At 54.2% G+C, this 16,291-nt stretch overlaps 6 protein-coding genes across 6 annotated transcripts; 4 read left to right on the top strand and 2 right to left on the bottom strand.

Annotated features, from left to right (window-relative positions):
• Positions 1–851: 851 nt before the first annotated feature.
• Positions 852–2,910, top strand: PC9H_005776 (uncharacterized protein; the record flags this gene model as incomplete). Its single annotated transcript, XM_036775335.1, has 8 exons — positions 852–956; positions 1,007–1,276; positions 1,325–1,421; positions 1,476–1,703; positions 1,752–1,878; positions 1,933–2,175; positions 2,229–2,447; positions 2,502–2,910. The coding sequence occupies 8 exons, from the start codon at positions 852–854 to the stop codon at positions 2,908–2,910; spliced, it is 1,698 nt and encodes a 565-aa protein (XP_036633837.1).
• Positions 2,911–3,312: 402 nt separating this feature from the next.
• Positions 3,313–4,878, top strand: PC9H_005775 (uncharacterized protein; the record flags this gene model as incomplete). Its single annotated transcript, XM_036775334.1, has 6 exons — positions 3,313–3,636; positions 3,721–3,760; positions 3,826–3,867; positions 3,921–4,032; positions 4,089–4,486; positions 4,553–4,878. 6 exons carry the CDS (start codon positions 3,313–3,315, stop codon positions 4,876–4,878), a joined length of 1,242 nt encoding a protein of 413 aa, XP_036633836.1.
• Positions 4,879–6,084: 1,206 nt separating this feature from the next.
• PC9H_005774 (uncharacterized protein) lies at positions 6,085–7,971 on the bottom strand (the record flags this gene model as incomplete). Its single annotated transcript, XM_036775333.1, has 5 exons — positions 6,085–6,274; positions 6,395–6,607; positions 7,440–7,565; positions 7,697–7,807; positions 7,955–7,971. 5 exons carry the CDS (start codon positions 7,969–7,971, stop codon positions 6,085–6,087), a joined length of 657 nt encoding a protein of 218 aa, XP_036633835.1.
• Positions 7,972–8,311: 340 nt separating this feature from the next.
• On the top strand, positions 8,312–9,931 carry PC9H_005773 (uncharacterized protein; the record flags this gene model as incomplete). Its single annotated transcript, XM_036775332.1, has 2 exons — positions 8,312–8,518; positions 8,570–9,931. The coding sequence occupies 2 exons, from the start codon at positions 8,312–8,314 to the stop codon at positions 9,929–9,931; spliced, it is 1,569 nt and encodes a 522-aa protein (XP_036633834.1).
• A 1,419-nt stretch (positions 9,932–11,350) lies between these two features.
• PC9H_005772 (uncharacterized protein) lies at positions 11,351–12,962 on the bottom strand (the record flags this gene model as incomplete). The annotated part of the gene is made up of 6 exons (XM_036775331.1): positions 11,351–11,776; positions 11,830–11,913; positions 11,962–12,320; positions 12,382–12,440; positions 12,497–12,605; positions 12,662–12,962. 6 exons carry the CDS (start codon positions 12,960–12,962, stop codon positions 11,351–11,353), a joined length of 1,338 nt encoding a protein of 445 aa, XP_036633833.1.
• Positions 12,963–13,467: 505 nt separating this feature from the next.
• PC9H_005771 (uncharacterized protein) lies at positions 13,468–16,069 on the top strand (the record flags this gene model as incomplete). The annotated part of the gene is made up of 18 exons (XM_036775330.1): positions 13,468–13,742; positions 13,797–13,843; positions 13,901–14,011; positions 14,071–14,184; positions 14,246–14,286; positions 14,331–14,399; positions 14,459–14,518; positions 14,579–14,631; positions 14,692–14,782; positions 14,835–14,929; positions 14,987–15,030; positions 15,086–15,238; positions 15,296–15,366; positions 15,416–15,437; positions 15,501–15,598; positions 15,651–15,715; positions 15,777–15,849; positions 15,905–16,069. The coding sequence occupies 18 exons, from the start codon at positions 13,468–13,470 to the stop codon at positions 16,067–16,069; spliced, it is 1,647 nt and encodes a 548-aa protein (XP_036633832.1).
• Between the last annotated feature and the right edge of the window lie 222 nt (positions 16,070–16,291).

The following is a 16,291-nucleotide window of genomic DNA, read 5'->3' as shown; positions in this document are numbered from 1 at the left end:
CAGAACTGACGGCCTGGTCATTTATGGATTTATGCCTCATACATGTTGTGGAAGAGGCAGGCAGCGGGCGTACTCGCGGCTTCGTGTGAGCCCGCAATCTTCTTTTCAATCAGTGCTGTACAGCCTCGTCTCCCTAGGGATAATGCTGCCGATGTCGAGGCCTCTTCTCTGCATCGTTCGCCGGCGTCAACCCAACAAGCCACCCCTCGTCGTCTACTGGGTCTCACCCACCTCATCGAAGCCATCATTATGGTTCCGTATCGCGTATGGCCTCCGGTTCTCGCTGCATCGCTGCATCCTCCTCCTCAGACTTCGGAGTCGCTGGGCGCTGGTGTCGCGTTTTGGCTCTTCCTTCACGGCGTCCATGCCGTCTAGATTTATTCGGCTGCCTATGATCGAGGTACCGCCTTTGTATTTTATATCAAAGTAGTCCATCTAGGTGCTCTTGACGCCCGCATCTTGCCCAGTATCCCGTGCGCATAGGAACTCAAAGCAACAAACCCCTAAGTTCAAGACAACATATCGACCGGCCAATTGCTCAGAACACTCCCCATGTCATTAGTTACAAATGTGTATCGTTCCTGGGGCCTGACTACCTATCATTGTAAGTTCTGCTATCTGTGACTTTCGCCTTTGTTCCTATGTTGAATGCCAGGAACACACGAGAACGGTATGTGCATCTCGCATGTTCATCAACGCCGGTCAATGTGTTGCGGTGAAGTTGTGCGCAAATGACCGCCCGCGCTTCGGGTCCCCTGCGGTGCCTTGCCTTCTGGTTCGTCGAAAAGAGTGCTCTGCGCACTCTCGAATATAAATAGACCACTTCGTAGGTCGATTCTCTGGCAATCGCAATGTCCTTTACGCACTCCGACTGTTACGCCATATCTTCCAGCAGCCCCACACGGGCCGAAGCGACCTCAAACGAACTCGAGTCTAAACTCTGGTTCAAGACGCCTGTGCGCTTGCTTTTGACTGCCCGACGTTCTATGCTTACTGCCTAAGCCAGCCCCTCGAGAACTCGTTCCTCGAACGGGTCTCTTGCATCCGGCTGCAAACCACTGCTCGTGATCAAGGATACGTCTCCTTCCCGGATGAGGGCAGCTGGAGCTGGTTCGACATCGCCATTCTCGCGTCCCCTGAGTCTACAACTCCCCTCGTCCGGGGTGGGCTGACGTGCTTGTGGCGAAGCCACTGCAACGTCATCGGATACGGGAAGGACACGACGACCGTCGGGGAAGTATTCGACAAGGAAGACGACTTGTTCAAAGTCCTCCAGGTAGGAGCGTAATGCTGAAAAGCGAGGATCGTGGCTCATCGGTCGCAGCCTGGGGACGTTCTGGCCGTGATGGTCTGCGCCCGCTTTCCGGGGTGGGAAAACAATGCGACCAGTGCCTCTCTCGAGTTCCGCCTGGAAAAGCAAGGTGTGTTCGCTGCCACCTTGCACTTTTCTCGCGCGGCTGACTGTGTCTGCTGAGGCCACGAGCTTCCCGTCTTCGATGCGGCGCAATTCGAGGAGAAGAGGCGAATGAACGAGCTCAAGAAGAATATTGAGCTGCTGCTTACCGGCTATCTGGATGATAGGACGGACAAGGGGGAGAAGCCTGCGTACTCGCTCGTTCGGGAGATGATGCTTCCTGGAGAGGCGATTCGTGGAGATCTCGCCCGCCAAAGAAATGGCGCTCCTCTCCGACTGCTATCCTTCGGTGAGTGTTTTTTTTACTGCGCCAACAGGTACTGATGTCTTGGTATAGATGGTGGGGGTGTCCGAGGGATATCATCGCTGGTCATCCTCGAGAATATCATGCTCAAGCTCACAAACGACCCAGAGACCAAGCCATGCGACTACTTTGATATGATTTGCGGTACAAGCACGGGCGGGTGGGGATAAACCTTTATATACCAAGCCTCGTTGCATTGACATCTCTCCGTCAGATTGATCGCATTGATGCTTGGACGTCTTCGCATGTCTGTTCCCCAGTGCATTGAAGCTTACAAGCGCTTCGCCTCCGACATCTTTCGAATGAATGGAAAGTTTGCCAAGGGTATCGCAGAAGGCAGCACAGGGTATGCGTATGGTGCCGACACTTTCGAATCAGCGGTCAAGGCCATTGTCAAGCAGTACGGTGACGGCAAAGAGACTATGATCCCCCAATCACCGGACCAGCATTGCAAAGTGTACGCGCTGTACCGCGTTATCGTGCAACGTTTCTGATCCAGCATGATCCCAGATTCGTCGTTGCGGGAGAGGCCAGTAATCTGAGCAAGACGCCAGAGCATCTTCGAACCTACAAGTCGGCGAAGTTTGCGAATGTCGACAAGTTCGTGGACATACCGATCTGGCAAGCTGCCCGCGCGACATCGGCGGCACCGACGTTTTTGCCCAGTATCACCATCAACGGCACAGAGCTCATTGACGGAGGCCTTTTATATAACAACCCGATTGCTCTGTGAGTGTTCTCGCTGCCGTCGTTGCGTATGATGTGAACCTGAACACAATTTAGGCTGTTGGGAGAGGCCTACCACGAGTTCGGCGTGGAGCGCCTCATGAGTACACGCTGCCTTCTCACCCTTGGCACTGGCCACGGCCCCAATCTACATGCTCCACCCCGCCCAGAACTTGGCGTGCTCCCTAGCCTGCAGTATCATCGGGATCTCGCCGAGACGCTGGCCAGTATTGCCACAGACTGTGAGCATACGCATCAGAAGGCACGGAAGGTGTTCCCGGAGGACGACACTTATTGGCGCTTCAACTACGGGATTCAGAACGGAGGGGACTGGAAGAAGGTGCTTGAGCTGGATGAATGGCAGGGGATGGAGGCGTTCGCGAGTGGTACCCGCGACTACATCTCCAGCCCCGAGCAAACGCCTCGCGCACATGGCTGCGCGTCAAAGCTGGGAGTTGTAGCCTAAAGACGGTCTTTTCTCTGTATACACATTGTTGTTATGTTGAAATAACGGCCAGCCTTCTGTACAGTGGTCCTTGGCTTAATCACCTCGGTAAGCTGAGTGGTGGTGATTCCAGGCGGGCTCGATTGTACTGGGTGAAGCCTGACATTGCCGTCGGGTTTGATCATCTTCGCCATGCTGAATAGAATCGCTCCTTTCTCTCCACGTAGCTTCGTCCTGGATCATTTCTTGGTTCCCTTCGTACTCAACTGCCCTATTAGGCCGTTAGGGGCTCCACGTGCTCGTGTGCAAAGCTAAGGAAAAGTCGATGTCTGCTCTACTGTTCTATACTAAGAGGATCGACTTATCATCATCTCGTATATAGGCTGGTTTTCGAGCCTACTCTACTGCACTCCGTAGTACACGATGGTGAAGCGCAAAGGTGTCTGGGTGCGCGACTATGACTTGCCCTCTCCAACCTATCCCAGCGCCTCTCCATTTCCCTCATCTTCAACCTCGCTGTACCCCACCCCGCCGCCAGCCAAACGTGCTCGAAAAGCCGCGCCGAAAACCCAAGATCCCGACGCGCGGCCCCTCGAAAAGCGGCTCGCCATCTTCAAGAAGAAATGCCCGCAGAACATCCTCGAGCGCGTGCATCGCGTGATGGAGCAGCGCTTCTTTATGGTGGACCGCCGGCGGAATGGGAACGAGTTAAGGGAGGAGTTCAGTGTGCTGGGGTCGACTGGGAATGTGAGTGGCTTTTTCGAGCTTCGTCTGGGTTTGGAAGCGGAGTGCGGTACCTGTATGAGCGTGCTGACGGTGAGTGTGAACTAGGTGTATACAGTCACGATTGATAAAGTCCCGTCGTGCACTTGTGAGTGTTATGCTGGTGTTTCGCGCAATGCGCGTCGCCGCAGCACCTTACCCTCTTCTTCCAAGGTCCGGATTTCTTGAAGGGAAACCATTGCAAACATATCGCACGTAGCTAATCCTCTATTTATTGAGCGCAACTCACTAACGATCTCACGTTCTAGTTGTTCATTTTTTTGAAAGGTACGATCTATCATGCGCAGCACGCGCTACTGATTCACACAATCGCGTCGCAGTTCTTCAAGTAACTCAAGCATCGGGACATTGGTACCAAAAGTGCGTACTCTATAAACCTGTTCGTCTCACCACTTTGTCTGACCTATACGTCATAGAGCCCTCCTGACATCGGAACTTCAAGACATCTTCTCCCAAGCGCCCGTCGCACCCAACGCCATCCCCGTAGCTCCAACAGGCGTCCGCGAAGAGTTCGCCCGCGTAACGGGTCGCCCAATCCGCGTCTCCCCATCCCCCTCACCGTCTCCGTCTCCCCCAGCTTCACCAGACTACCGCAATCTCGATTTCATCGACCTCACCGTGACGCCTCCGCGCAAGAAACAAAAAGGAAAGGAGAAGGAGAAGGGGAAGGAGAAGGAGAAAGATAAGAGGAAGATCCCGGGCCCGGACGATGACTGCCCCATCTGCTACGAAGGCATGCACGAAGTCGACCTCAAAACGCTCGAATTCTGCGCAGAATGCGGTAAAGCCGTGCATAACGAGTGTTTCGGGCAATGTGCGTCTCTCGTGCCCTCTGTTTCGATTTCGCCGGGGATCTGATATCAATTTTCATTGGGTGTAGGGAAGACCACAGCGCGGTCGAAGGGCCACGATATTACCTGCGTCTACTGCCGTACGAAGTGGGCTTTCCCTGCTGCTGCCGCTTCGACGAGTGCTGCCCCTGGTCGTGCCGCTGGAAATGCTCGCGCGAGGGTGTCGGAGGGGTATCTGAATCTCTCCGGTGTCGCGGGGTTGAGCCCTGTGAGGGATACTAGCTCATGTGAGTCATCGCCGTCTGCGTTAAATATCCATCCAAGCTACGGCTGGAATTCGACGCGGCTTCCTCATCTGCAACCGCATTCGGCGTCGTCGTTCTCTCCCCTCTTGCTTGAAGCTGCAGTCGGATGATGCTAACTATAACTGTACTTTGGCTGTAGATTATAACGGTCCACGCCGCGGACAGCGATACTACGGGTATCAAGATTACGACGACTTGTACTGATTATATGGCTCTTCATTTGACGCTTCGCGCCCCGCGTTGATCTCCCGGGCTCGCCCATGCTTCAATGCACGAGCAACGACTGGACTCCTGCCCACCCCACTTCTTTGCTACCCTACCCCCCACTATTCTGTGTACATCCAGCGACTAATATGATACCACTCATTCAACGACCATATTCATGTAAATATCGATATATAACAGTGATACTTGGGCTTATGGATTTCTTGGTATTGGAATTACCTTAGGACGCGCCGTTGTTGCTGTTGATATTTGCTCCCGCCGTTCTTGTTCCCGCATTCACGACAATTCCGCCACTAGTACTTCGATTTCCGCAACCTGCTTCCCCAGACCTCCAGCGCGTTGCCATCTTCGTTCGAATTCTTCACCCCACCCTCAAGTTCAGTATGGACACTCGGGACAATGTCGCAACTATTAGGCGGGGACGGGGACGTTTTAATCAGCCTTCCTACGACGCCAATGCATCAACGATGCCTCTTGGACTGGTCACTGTCCGAACAAGCTGAGGTTGGGACAGGCCGACGGTGGTGTCGATAAAGACGAACGTTAATTTAACGGTCATCGTTTGGAAGTCCAGGAGACCCCAAGTGAGGCTTTGGATGTTGGCCACATTTTGGCTTGACCTTTCCTGCTCGATACTACATACCCGTGAGTTGGATGGGTATGTGTTCGCTTGTGCGCTTCGGGTGGTGCAGAGATAGGAAGGAGTACGTACCCGTCTCGCACTCGCACAAATCCTGAATCCTCCAGGCGCTCGAAAGCCTCGAAGATGCGCGCCCCATACTCTACAACTCTACAACGCAACAACGCAGGTATGCAACACGCAACACGTAACAACATTGTCCGGTAGTAAGACAACAGAGTAATTACTACAACCACAGCAGTCCGTCGACGGAAAGGAAAAGTCGACAAAAGCAAAAGCGAAAGCGAAAGCAAGCAGATACAAGTAACAACACAGCGTCTCGCCAGTACCGGTAACACAAGAATGCACCGATCACACATGCACATATGCACAAACGACAAACGACAGACAAAGCACCAGCTCACAACGTCCGAATGCGAGTTCGAGTCCGGGCACACAACCAACTTAGAAGTTAGTACCCACCGGCGACCCATCCCAGGCCCAGCACGACAGCGCCGAGTGCCCACGCCTTCGTCTCGACGGACGCGGACGGCGCGCCGTTGAAGTTCGTAGCACCTCCCTGCACGGCGGTGTTGGTCCCAGTTCCGCCCGACGCGCCCGAGGCAGGGGCGGAAGCTGTCGGAGAGACTGTGGGGACGGAGCTACATAGACACGAAGCATCAACACGATGTTAGAACTTAGCAGACGGCAAGACCGAGAGAGGAAAGGAGGAAGGAGGAAATGGGAAGGGGGGCGAGGTGGAATATATATATATCACTCACAGGACAGTCCCACTTCCCGAGCCGCGCGTAACCACCGGAGTGTCCGTCACAGCACCAGAACCGGAGGCTGTCACGGATCCCGAGACGGGGACGGAGGTGGAGGGCGCGATGGAGGAGGTGGAGGAGACTTCAGGCCCGATCGCGAAGGGCGACGAGACTGCGAATTCGTCGGTGATGTTGGCGATGTCCGTCGCGCGGAGGGTGTAGCCGTCTCTGTTGTTGGAGAGTTAGTGAAGAATAGGACAGGGGGAAGATAAATATAACGGCGGGTAAGCGAAGGCATGTGAACGACGAAGCAGAAAATAGAAAATAGAAACAAGGATGGGAACGTAAAGGGAGTAAAAATAACCTCATCGAATATGCGAGAGGCAGTGCGCTGGAACAGCGCAGACGATAATAGGCTCTAGCAACGTGTACGGGGCATATACGTCAATAGGCGGACAACGCACGGCCAGCAGGTTCGGCGATGAGAGGATATGTGAATGTGAAGTACATTGCCGACGCAAGGGACTGGACTGCACCCGAGAAAAGAACACACCTCCGCGGGTGTGAGTAAGCATATGGCAGTTGATCATCACAGCCCACGGCCTACGGCGTTGTGAAAGGTGGAAACGTGCGGAGACGTGATGCAAGGTCGGCTGAGGACCAGTGCCCATGCATGACAGAAAGTAAGATGTGAATGAACAACGGGTGAAGCGAGCATAACATGGCCGAGATGATCTGGATTCTGCCGGCATGTATGACGAAATGCGCTTCACGCGTGCGTGTGTGAATAGGTAAGGGAATGGCAGGGAGAATGGAATGCTGATGGATCCGAGGAGCGGCAAGTGTGTAAGCGGCGCCGCATGGACGCCAAGAAGGGCGGATGCAGCAGCGACGAAGACACCGCCAGAAGAGCGGGAAAATGAGAACACCATCGGCGGATGGGCAGGCGAACAGAGCGTATAGTTAAATCGCCCAAAGGAAATAGAAGGGAACAAAGGCGAAGATGTGCATGCGAATGAAGGCGAAGCGGAATGATTGCGGCCAAAGAGACATCACGTACTGTGCGGGAACTGCAGGGAGGGTGACGTTCGCGCCGCCGTCTGTTGGGCGCTGGTTGTTGAGGAGGGCGAAGTCGGAGTTGAAGGTGGGGTGGTGGAGGAAGACTGAGAAAGTCGAGAAGCGGGATCTGAGAGCAGGAGGGAATTAGTCAGGGATAGCGAAGATTGACGAATACCCAGCGAAACGATTAAAGGATGGGAGTGATGGGTGGACGTGGGGACGTGGGAGGGGGACAGGATGGGGAGAGGAGGGACTCACGTATCGGCGGCGTCGTTTATCCACGTAATTCTTGTGTCGCCCTGAGAATTGGCATTTTGGAGGGGTTCTATCTGGAGGGCGGCAGCTAGGGCGGCGAAGAATGCGAGCGTGCTACGAGGAGGACGTTGGTCAATAATTATGTTGAGACGAAAGGATGAGGGAGAAGCGGAGGTGGCAAAGGCGACTCTATGCTACTAGAGGGGAGTAGCTTCCTGATGCCCTCGCTGCTCGCTCCATCTGTGACGACGAAATACTCACTAGACGGAGGCAAACATGGTTGATGGGAAGAGCGAAGAGCACAAGAGGAAGCCAGGCGGGGATGAGCTTATATATGTAACAATCCCGTGAAGTGTGAAATATCCCTCCAAGCGGCGAGAAGCATCGGGAACGGGCAGCGAGGGAAGCAACGCTGAAGACACGCATTTATTCAGGGATTATTCAGGGGATAGGGGTGCAGAAATACCCGTACGGCCCAAGGTCATCAATGCATCATGCATCATCGATTTATCGCTAGGCAATGGCCAGTGCTGGCACCGTCGAGTGACCGTGCGACAGAAGCAAATTACAGTTGAAACCACGCAACTTACAGGCCAGCCCGAAGCGCCCGCACTCTTGATGTCGACCACATCCCCCGTTCAGCATGCATTGTCAATCAGAGAGCTGCTCTTCCGCATATTCCTATACTCGACGAATCAAAGCAATGCAGTGAATGCTCGCGTCTGCAAGCTCTGGTCAAACGAGGCGCTCAGCATCAACTGGTACAGCATCGAGGCGGATGTCTTGCTGAATCTGCTCGAACCTTTGGAGGAGACATCAAGTCTTGTGAGTGGCATACCCACAACGGGCACTGCTTATCTATCTCATCGTTTGTAGTGGCCATTTGGAATCTCTAGCACCGAAGCGTGGGCACGCTTTGACGAGTACGCATGGCGGGTCCGTGTTCTGTCTTTTCCACCAGATGTCGACTATCCTTACACCATATTCGACCAAGTTCTCAACATCAAATTCGAACGGAATCGGCCTCTCGTTCATAACTTGACAGCAGTCTCGATTGACATTGAGCCAGACCTCGTACACCGTATCATAAACCTATTCGGCCATACATCAGTCCGGAAATTGACGCTGGGGCCGTATATATTCGACGACTTTTGGGGGTGCTCGGAACCGCTTGAAACGGCATTGAAAATCTTCAAATCCGCGCTTATCAATATGCCCTCCATACGGACATTCAGAGTCTCGGGCTATGACGAAAGCGAAGAGAGTTCCACTGTGGTGCAAGCATTCGCATCGATCGTTGGCGGAATCGACAAGCTCGAAGAAGTGCAGATACCCGCATTTTGGCTGACGGACCCTGTTGTGGACGCCCTCGCCGCTCTGCCAGTCCTCCGATCCCTCGAAATACATACGGCCGACACCCCGTCCCCTGCGCAATTCACTACGATACCGGCCATCGGCGAGGATTATTTCCCGTCCCTCGAGGCACTTTCCATTGACATCGACTGCACTCAAGCTGTCAAATGGTTCGCCCACCCCCGTTTCCCGAAGACTCTGACCGCCCTGTTTTTTTATCTACCCGAGCTCGAGGGGAGTGCGACGACAGATGCGTGGACGCATCTACTCACGGTCATCGGCTCGCAGCTGCGCCATCTACGCACATTGCGTCACGAACACCAATACCACGTCTTTCGCCTTCCCGGCGCCCCCCACTCCTTCGACACCCTGCGGCCCCTCCTCTCGCTCTCCGACCTGCGGGATGTGTCCCTCGAAACAGGACACGACATGACCATCGCCCCGAACGAGCTCGTCGCACTCTTCAACGCCCTCCCGCGCCTCAAACACCTCTACATCCCCCACACGGCGCCCGTAGACATCGCCTGCCTCGCCGACATCGCGCCCGTCGCCCAGCAGCTGCACACCCTCACGCTCAGCTGGCGCACCCCAGCCAGCCCCGCCGCGCTCCCGCGCGCGCACCGCCCCTTCGCGCACCTGACACGGATCGACGGCGCTCTCCGCTGCGGCCTGCCCGCGATCGCGGTCGCGGAGTTCTTGGAGGACGTGCTGCCCCCGGGGTGCAGCGTCCCCGGGACGTGGGGGGTGGCGGGCGAGGGCCCCGAGACGCGGGGCTTGGTGTGCGACATCCGTGCGGCGTTTGGGCGCGTGCGGGAGAAGGACCGCAGGCGGCGGGCACGGGCGTGGGCGTATGTCGGTCCTGTGGGTAGGGAGTCGCGAGGTTGACAGGCAGTGACTCTGGTACGGCGGCGCGTGGTTGCGCCCTCGGTAGACGGTCCTGAGATGAACCATCCTGCCGACGTGGTGTCCAGCAAGATAACCCCCAAAGGTGTTGTAAATGAACGCACGCTGCCTCTCAACTCCGATCACACCAGCACTCAATCGCGACGTGAGCCTTGGAGTTGATGCAGATGAATGGAGGCGCTCTCCGGGAGAGGCGATCCGTATATATCTATACCGTGTGTCCTCGCAGAGCATTGATTCCTGGGGCATGTTACGGGTATTAGTTTTATCAAGCACGAGAGTTCGTTTGTGGGCGTACGGGGTGTGTTGCACGTTTTCAGCTCATGGCTTCGTGCGACTGAGCGACTTGGGTGGTGTATCAGGCTGGGGACAGTTGTGTGCTTACGCAATGCGACAAGCGCGCCTGGTAAGCTTCGCTTGCTGAGAATGAGCGACACGAGGCCGCGGGGAGGAGATCGGAGCGTACTGATGCATGATACATGATGATTCGTCGTCACGAGAGAGCGAGGTGTTCGTGTTAGGAGTAATAAATGAGCTAGCAACCGAGCAGTGGGTCTGAGGCCTTCGAATTCAGGATTTGAATTTCGGGACGACCAGTCATTTCTAGCCATGTCACGAATGTCACAGACAACAGTGCAGTGGGCGCGAAGAACACATGTGCAGATGTCCCCCTGTTGAGCGGAACAGCCTGGAGCAACGATTTCGAAGGGTGCCGGAATGCAGAGCCAGCGCCGCAGCTTCAACACTGCAGATTCCTCTGCCTCAAGGCCCATCAGAACTCACGCCGCGCGATGCAAGCAAACGCACAGGAGGTCCAGGAAGCCCTTAAGAAGAGGTACGCAAGAGCTTTAGAAATTGGCAACCAACAAGTACGTCGGATGCCCCCCAGCCGGAGCCCTCCGTGATCTTCGAGGTGGCGGGGATCTTGTCGGTGAAGCTCGGAGATGCAACATGAAACACATTGAGGATTTACTTAGGTTATTCGTCAGGTTCAGCTTGCCACTTGGTCTGCTGCGCTTCTATCTTGTCCACCACTTGTGCCAGTACGCCCGGAATGCCCTGTCCATCGCCAGATTCCCCTTTTTCGATGCCGTTGAGCACTTGCTTGATCGTTTCCGAGTATCGAGTCCATTGTATGGCCAAGCAGCGTTTGCGTTCATTCGGTACCATGTCTGACATAAAATTAGGAGTGACAAAGTTAGCGCTCGGAGGGCGCTTGTTCAGACCAAACAAAAGCTTTCTGAACGTAAACTCGAAGCTTTGAATTTGCAGTCTTGACTGAGGCATCTTACGGTTCTGGACTCGAACCGTCATGCTTTCCTCGCAGCATCGATCAAGTTTAGGACGGATACAGATACAGATACAGATACATCAGATTATTCTTCCTCTCGTGGCCTACGGTTACAACGGGAGCTCCAGATCCTTCACATGCTCGAACTTGCCGCTTTTAAAGCTCTTGTTCGCCAACAACCCAACCGCCAACGCCAGCGCGCCGTCTCTCTCCGTGGCCCCCTGCTTCGCCGCGTCGCCTTGGTCGACAGCCTGTCCAGGCAACGGTCCAAAAAGGACGCTCAACATGCGTGTGTCCCCCCCTCCATGCGAGCCGTGATCGACCTTTACTGGGAGCTGGACAGGTTTTTGCCAGAGGTTCTGTAGCGTGACGCGTACGCCGCCGGCGTGAGGAAGGGATTCGGTCCCATGAATTAGCCCGTCCATCTGGGAGACGTCGACAGGGAGACGGTACTCCGACTCGACCACCTCCAGCTCAAGGCGACCTTGCGAACCATTGAAGTTTACACGGTACCCTTCCCAAGGTGAATAGGCCGTCTAAGTGACTGGGGGATTAGTCATGGGAAGGGAGACAAAGGAAGTGGACGAACTAGATGGTATGTCATCGTAGCGCCGTTGTTGTACTTGACGAGTAAACTCATGTCGTCCTCGATCCCGATTCCAGGCGCGAAAACCTACAGTCGCGTTAATCGCGTTCTCGCCGACATTGAACGTGGACATACGTTCTGGTCTCTGTAATACCCATCCACGCTTTCGGCATCGGCGTATATCTTCTTGAGCGTAGGGTCGGCTTCTAAATTGATAGCGAACGGATCGCTTTTCGCGGCCTCGCTACCTCTGGCGCGCTCATAATCTCTGGCCCACCCACTTGCCTTCCCAGCTTTATCTCCGTAAAACGTCAACCCGCCCATGGCTGCAACCGTCACAGGTTCGGCGTCGATCCACCAGTTTACCAAGTCGAAGTGGTGGCCCGATTTATGGACCATAAGGCCGCCGGAGTTCTCCTTCTGACGGTGCCAGCGCCGGAAGTAGTCGGCTCCATGGACGGTGTCGAGCAGCCATTCGAAGTGGACAGATAGCACTGGGATAACGGGGCGGTCAGCTTCCACGTCCACGGTCGAGGATAGGAACGAATAGCGTACCTTTGCCGATTTTCCCTTCGGCAATCGTGCGTTTGATGAGTTCGTGGACGGGGTTGTAACTCCAAGCCTCTGTTAGAGAGAGCACGCAAGCGCAAAAGCCAGGGAGCCAGCTTACCGATAGTTGAAGGTCACAATGATGGGGCTGTTGGTACGATTCACAGTTTCGAGAATGCGACGGCACTTCTCGACGTCGGTAGTCATCGGCTTCTCCGTCAGGACGCGAACTACAGGGGAAGGATACATCAGGAAACACAAAACGATGACCGGACAATGCACATACCTCCTGCCTCCAATGCTGGGACAATATACAGATCGTGAAGCGCGTCGATACACGTGATAACAACCGCCTCAACCTTCTCCTTCTGCAGCATCTCCTTGAATGCATCGGGCGGGTACACAGGGACTTCCGGCGCGCGCAGAGACTTGAGGAGGTCGTTGTAATACGCGGCGCGAACAGTGTTGGGCTCGCAGAGCGCCACAACACGACTAGTTTCAGGCCGCTCCACGATCCCACGGACGAACATCGCAGCACGGCTCCCAGTGCCTACTATAGCAATTCTTCCTCCGAAGGGTTTAGACATGGCGTTTCGGAGCCTCGCTTGGTTGACGTATGGGCTCCGGTAATTAGAAGAGGCTGGGCGAGTGGAATGGGAAGATGGCGTACAACATGGTAGCGTATCCTTAAAGGCGAATCATGCTTTGCCCTGGACGATTCGCGCGGCCCGTGGACGGCCCGTTACCCCACAATAAAATAGACTATGCAGGCGTGCAAAAGCTCATCCGCGCCCCAAGATGTACCTGGAACCCTGGCTCACGAGTCGTCGGAACATGGGCTTCACAGGGTCCGATGTCGGGGTGCATTTTCACCTGCTGTCTTTCCGTTCATCGGTTACGTTCTACCACTTTTCTTGAGTGCTTGAGCGGGTCGCAGTATCCAATTACCCGCTGCGCACTTGCTGATGTCGCGGTCCCGGCGGACCGTGCCACCATTTTGGTGCGATGGTGGTTAGAACGGCTGCCTAAGTTTGGATTTGTATAAAGGCCGGGTGGCACATGGGAATCGGTGCGTGTGGTCTTCCCCGCAATATGGCTTCCCCGCAATCTGCCCCGCAATCGCAATCTTCCCCGCAAGCTGTTGCATACCCGGAGTCTAGCTCTCTGAAGGTGGATGACACGCATTTGGAGGACGCCGTGTCGTCGATTGGGGGCCCGAGGAAGCACGGCGACGCTGCGCTGGAGGTTCTGGGCGAGAACATTATTCGTGATATCTCCCCCGAAGAAGATCGACGCGTCCTTCGCAAGATTGATCTATGGATCATGCCCGTAGTTCTGCTGGTGTACTTCTTGCAGCAGCTGGACAAGTACGTTTCTGTTTCAATCCTATATTATTATTCGTATGCTTACGTGACCTGGAGGTCTTCGTTGTCGTATACGTCCGTCTTCGGGATTGTGGAGCAAACAAGTACGTTCCGCGTTTAACCCCCGCGATGCGCCATCCTCCGCTAACACTGCTCAACAGAGCTGGTTGGCTCGCAGTACAGCTGGCTCAGTAGCATCGTCTACGTCGCCCAGCTCATATGGCAGCCCATGTCTTCGTTCTTCCTGGTCAAATTCCCTATTGCCAAATATCGTGAGTACTCCTAGCCACTCTGTCGCGGTTCTGCTCACATATTTTGCTTGAAATTCTAGTTTCTATTCATGTCTTCATGTGGGGTGTTATTGTCGCTTCCACAGCCGGGGCTCATAACTTCGCTGGATTGATCACCGCCCGGTTCTTCCTTGGTATATTCGAAGCCACCGTCGGTACGTATCCCCCTCAACGTGTCTATAAGAGCACTCAAGCCTGACGGCATCCCTTCTTCAGCTCCTTGCTTCATCACCGTGACCCAGATGGCGCGCAATTTTGTACTGTCGCCCTGAACTATGGGACTGACTATCCCCGAATATAGTGGTGGCGCCGGCGTGAACAGACTATGCGGCTCTCTATGTGGATGGCTATGAATGGTGGAACTGGCATGGTTTGTCTCGCAGCCATGTTTGGCTGGCCACATTATTTATCGCGGCGACTTACCTGTAGATTGGTTCGCTCCTGTCATACGGCCTCGGTCATATCAACGGTAGACTGCATCCGTACCAGGTGAGTAAAAGTTCCATTGCATAAAGTACTGGACTGATACCGTGTTCATATGTTCGCTAGACCATATTCCTTTTCATCGGTTTGCTAACGGCTGTCTGCGCTCCCATCGTCTTGTAAGTCGTCTCGCTTTCATTCGAAGTTCTACTCATAACATCTCTGACTTCGCCGCGAAGCTTCGTGTTGCCCGACTCGCCGACTACGGCACGGTTTCTAACACACGATGAAAAAATTGTTGCTCTGGAACGCCTCCGTGCTAATAACCAGGTTGGTTCTCGCTTGTCTCAGGCAAAACTGATGTTGATCAATATCTTCTTAGGGAACGGAATCGAAGGAATGGAAGTGGGATCAAGTATTGGACCTTGCTTTGGACCCGAAGACGTACTTGTGGTTTGCACTCCTTTTCCTCTGCGCGTAAGCCGTCGTCGTCTACAATCCCTTGATTTCACTGAGTCTGACCCATCGTCGCAGTCTCCCTAGCGGCGGAATTGGCGCCTTTGGCCCCCTCATTATCCGTAAGTATCACCTTACAACTCTGATTCTATTTCTCGTTCTAACCTTGGCATGCAGAGGGCTTCGGCTTCAATCAGTTTCAAACGATTCTGTTCAACATCCCATTCGCGTTCCTGCAAGTCGTGCTCACGCTGCTCTCCGCCTACATTTCCACGAAGATTAAGTTGAAGTGGCCTGTCGTCTTCTTCCTGACGCTTCCTCCTATTGCTGGTGAGCTCGTGTCTGTTCATCGGGGATTGGATTATGAATTCTCTTGGTTGCTATCAGGAGCTTCTGCGTTGTACACTCTTGGGCGTGGTCCTGAGTTGAAGGGTACACTGCTAGGCTGTTATTACGTGGTCTGTTTCTTCTATTTGCCCAAACTTCTTGTTGCTCAATTCTTTTTAGCTTTCCTTCTTCACCGCGCTTCGTAAGATACACATCCTCGCCACCATCCTTCCCCAACATGCTGAATTTACCCTGCATTCCTCAGAGCCCATGCTATACACCTGGAGCTCGCAAAACACAGCAGGCCATACAAAGAAGCTGTGCACCACCGGCGTCGTCTTCGTTGCCCAATGTGCCGGCAATGTATGCGGTTCTCTCCTGTTGATGGTCGTGGGTACTGATCTCTCTTTCGTAGATTGTCGGGCCACTGCTATACACCACCGATGAAAAGCCATTTTACCACCGTGGCCTGATTGCGAAGTACGTTTCCATCGACTAGCCTACTATGAACCCTCGAATGCTGACTTATCGCCCTCGTTAGCTTGATTTGCTGGATCGCCCTCGCCATACTCACCTTGCAAGTGTCCATCCAACTTTCACCTGCAGCACTAAATGTAAGTATGCGTTTACAGAGTGACAGCGGCGTTCCTTGCATTCCGCAACAAACAGCACGCAGCCCGCCGTGTCCGGCTCGGAAAAGCTGCCGTCGTCATCGATCAATCGCTGGAAGAGCAACCCCACAAGCTCCAGGGCTCGGAGAAAGTTGCGACGAACGAGCAGGCATTCGATGATCTGACGGATACGCAAAATGAGGACTTCATCTTCGCGCTATGAATAGTTGCCTCGGGAAGTTGTGATTCAAGGCAAGTGCAACGAGTGTATGATTATGATTACGATTTATGGAGGACAGATTCTGCTATTTACCTATGTACAATTTGGAAGAACTTTAATCCTTCACCGGACTGTGAAGCTATGGCTCGGGGTTGATGCAAGTCATGTGAGAGAAGTGAACGGAAAAAAGATGAACGACAGCAAAATGTAGCTTCTATCCAAATA

This window comes from Pleurotus ostreatus (genome assembly GCF_014466165.1).
Source record: "Pleurotus ostreatus strain PC9 chromosome Unknown scaffold_3, whole genome shotgun sequence".
Lineage (NCBI taxonomy): Eukaryota > Fungi > Basidiomycota > Agaricomycetes > Agaricales > Pleurotaceae > Pleurotus > Pleurotus ostreatus.
The sequence above is the reverse complement of the archived record's forward strand: the minus strand, read 5'-3'. Positions and strand labels throughout refer to the sequence as shown.